At 44.7% G+C, this 3,995-nt stretch overlaps 1 protein-coding gene across 1 annotated transcript; it reads left to right on the top strand.

Annotated features, from left to right (window-relative positions):
• Positions 1 to 2,466: 2,466 nt before the first annotated feature.
• T265_05835 (hypothetical protein) lies at positions 2,467 to 3,261 on the top strand (the record flags this gene model as incomplete). Its single annotated transcript, XM_009170956.1, has 1 exon — positions 2,467 to 3,261. One exon carries the CDS (start codon positions 2,467 to 2,469, stop codon positions 3,259 to 3,261), a length of 795 nt encoding a protein of 264 aa, XP_009169220.1.
• Positions 3,262 to 3,995: the final 734 nt, after the last annotated feature.

A 3,995-nucleotide genomic window follows, 5' to 3' on the forward strand; every position in this document is an offset into this window, starting at 1 on the left:
GTGAACGCATGCCCCTGACATGAGTTGAATGTTTGAATAACACCCAGTTTTGAAGACGGTCATGGTTAGCGAAGCGGGAACCGAAGTGTAAACCAGACGAACCCTTAGATTTGCATTGACCAGACTAAACGCGTCCCTGCCTTTCATGCAAGACTATCTCAATTTTGGCCGAATAGATGACCTGTTACGAGTTGGGCGCACCAGGTAGGCGAGGTCCTTGAAATTCCAGAAAACGTATTTTGGGCTTGAACACCAAATCCAACGTACATTCCTTAGCCGAATATAGTATATAAAAAACGATATATCACTCAAATTATGCATTCAGTACTGGAGCATAAGTTGGACGAACAGTGTGTTATGGATGCCAAGTTACCACCTGTCGATTATAGTGTTCATTTTCGTACCTACTTCAGACGGGTGGAAACTAAAATTTTGACAGATTTTGGTAGAGCAGGATGGAATGAAGGGTGTTACAAAAAATTCGTGCTGCTCCCTTCTACAGGTGGTGACCTTTCCTGTGTTTGGATAGGCGCACCAAACGATACAGTTGCTAACCCATATCAGTGGCGCTCAAGCTGTCAGTTCCTCTGCAGGTTGTCTGACTGAGCGTGGATGTTGGCAACTCGAACGTTTGTGGTAGGTTAGCCCCCTTATCCAAACAAATCGATATATCTGTACGGCAGCGAAGCACGAATGTTTGCATCTTATGTTTCTGTCAACGAAGACGATTATCACCATCATCATCGTCATCAAAGAGAGCAACATCAATGTTGACCCTGATGCTTCACTGTTGTACAACCGTAAGGTTCAGTCGAGCATTCTGAGCTGCCTACACCCCAAACCTCTCAATCAGACAATCTGGAAAGAAACTGACAGCACGAATGCCACTGACATCGTTTAACCACCGTTTCTTACAACTTTTCAAGCAAAGCACAGGCGGGTTAACGGGGACCCCATCCTGGAGGGCATACAACACCAACAACACTCAAATTCTTCGTGATCTCTTTCATGCCTTTCTGCCAAGTCATGCGCCATCCACCTCGTGATCGGTGCCATTTTGTAAAAGGCACGGAGAACAACACACGTCTCGGTAGACGGTGTTTCGGCGTGTGAAGCACATGACCGGGTCATCGTGGTCGATGATGCTGGATGTTTTCTCGGATTGAGGTGCCTGCAGCACCACCAAATACCCGTTTTCTAATTACCTCGTTACTAGCATGCTAAAGACATCCAAAACCAGTCACGCCACTGAGGCATCGGTGGTTGAAAACCTGAAATCGCCTTACATCATCTGCCCACACAGGCCATGCCTAACCCGCATACAGCAACACAGCCCTTACCGTAACCTGGTACACAAGACTCTTAAGAAGGGTGGAGGTCGAAATGGACTTTCAGAGGTTTTCATTGACATCATGAAGGTACTCACGAAACTGTTTGTTATCACAACAGCTAGCATCATCGACCGGCCAACTTTTCACGCAGTCAAGGTTTTTTTGTAACCACATCCTGGGTCAGATGACACGTACCTCTCAGTGGATTGCAATACTCCAGCAAGTGGGGATACAGCGGTCAACTGCATGCATTACGTTTGCCGCAAATACGCTCATGAAATTAATGGATAAAGTGAACACAGATTACATGCATCAAACTTTTAATCACTTGTACCTCCGCTGATACCTTGATGGATGGGGCCTTACCGTTGGACCTGTAGTTTTGCGCGTATCGCGCTGCGAAAATACGCCAAAGTGGGTCACAGTAGAAAGGGTAGATTTGACCAGTATGACGGATACTCTGTGCCTGATGTGCGAGCCTTGATTGTGCTAACTCTTACCGCGTCTTGAAGAGCATTCACCATTGTCTGTTCTTTTCTCAGTTGTTGGTCTTTGCATTTGTGTTTCCAAACCAAAAATTCCTACATCTTGTTTAACTGGAACTGTTAGTGACATGTCTTCGAATAGGACACTTCCTCGTTCTATCTGATATCCTCCTGTACATTTCCCACATCTATCGCCCATACTTACTCTTTTGTCGTTTAGAAATAAATAATAGCTAGAAGAGCAAACAAAACAAATAAATAATTCGAAAAATGAATAGCTCATTTGTGTAGGGCAGCGTGAGTGTCAGTGACTCATGTACGTGAGTTTGTCCAACAGATTCCACCTCGTTATCTCTAAGTAGCGAAAGTACAGTTGTAGAAAAAGCGAAGAAGCTCCAAAAATGGAGAGAAATCTCTCCACCGTCATCTACTTCGTTGAGTTACTTCGCATTTACGCCTAGAACGGAACGGTTGAGACTGGATTGATTTTTGGTCGTTTCAATGAAGAATGATCGATTAACTTGTCACACGTGATATCAGCCGACACACGGTAGTCGTGGTAAAATAGCAGCCATCTGAAGATTGGTTAAAATCATCAAACCCTCGAAAGTCGGCCAAAGCAGACCATTGGATATTACGGTTTAGTCAGTATGCCACTCGGAGTGTTTCGGCAGTTAGGCCGCCTGGAATCTGCAGTACGTTGCTCTATGCCAAAGGAAGAGCATGGCGATGAGCTTCAGGATCTGAAGCTTGCACCAGTGAAGAATCTCAGCTGCCCGAACTATCGTATCCTACAGTGGGAAATGCCGGTGTCATTTGGAGATAAAATCAGCCGCCTAATAGAACAAAATGACTTACGCCTAATTGCCTTGAGATCACGCCAGTGTATTCCACCCACTCGGGAAGAGGAATATTTCCGTTCGTTACATGCCATACACTTTTACCATCGACCCGAAATACTCTGGGATTACGACGTCTATGGTTCAAGACAACGTGATCGAAAAAGGTGTCGGTTGTTTGGAGGCACATACTACTGTGTAAATCATCCACCTCACTACAAAGAGGTAGCGAAAAAGCTGAAACTGGAAATGGAGCTTGAAGCCAAGCTTAAAGAACAAATGAGAGAGTTGCCTGGTTCCCGTTATACTCGACCCTCGAAACGGCGTAGTTTAGATCCCGTGTTAGAACTGCCCCCAGCCTCGGTCATTTTACGGTCCAAACCACCAAAAACCAATGCAAAACGATCTAGTCGCTATGTAAATTTGAAGAGCACAGATATCGATGTCCTAGATCTGGTAGAGCAACAATGGATGTCCATCAAGGATTTGTACATAGAAGCACGAAATGTTCTGGAAAATCTTTTGCCAAAGTACGAATCGGAAGGGCCGGGAAGTAAAACTTTAAGGAGAGGCTACCAGTCAAATGGACTTGGTATCCTGAAATGAATTTTTCCAATCCTGAATGTGTCTTGAAACCGTATATCGGGTTGTATAGTGGGTTCGGCTGTGAAATGTTCCCAAAGCATTTACTATCCTCCGGGTGTACCGGTTGCATTGAGTTGGAGACCTCAAAAGGTGTCCAATCTTATTCTTTTTTGTTTATATCAATATACACTAACCTAATGGGCAAATACATAAAGTTGTTGCCCACAGATGCGACCTAATTCATCACTGATGCAATGGTTATACTGGGTTGGGGAAGAAGAACACCAATTGTTTCAAAAATGTATCAACTAGAGGTTGCCCCAATTGAGGGGAGGGAGATACATCATCATCCGCTGTAAAAACCGCGTAATTGTCGTACAGTAATGCTAGATGCCACAGTTTCGTTCGCTGATGAGTTGTGGATGTGTGGTAGACAGCTACGTACTGGAAGAGCTGTGCACTGAAGACGACAGCTCAGATATATGAGCATCATCAACATGATCACCGACAGCATGACATCAGTGTTCAACACCGATGCTTCACTGCCGTACAACCATGATTTATTTGAAAGCCTTATTGTGAAGAAAAGAGTAAAGGTGGACGGGGAAGGGACTTGGTGCTAGCTTACCACAATCATTCCGAAATGCCTATATCTCCAGACACTCACTCAGACAATCTGGATAGAAACTGACAACAAGAACGCCACTGACATCGGTTGGCAGCCATATCTTGTAGTGTCTCCAACGAGGTACAGT

The sequence above is a fragment of the Opisthorchis viverrini genome (assembly GCF_000715545.1).
Source record: "Opisthorchis viverrini unplaced genomic scaffold opera_v5_117, whole genome shotgun sequence".
Taxonomy (NCBI): domain Eukaryota; kingdom Metazoa; phylum Platyhelminthes; class Trematoda; order Opisthorchiida; family Opisthorchiidae; genus Opisthorchis; species Opisthorchis viverrini.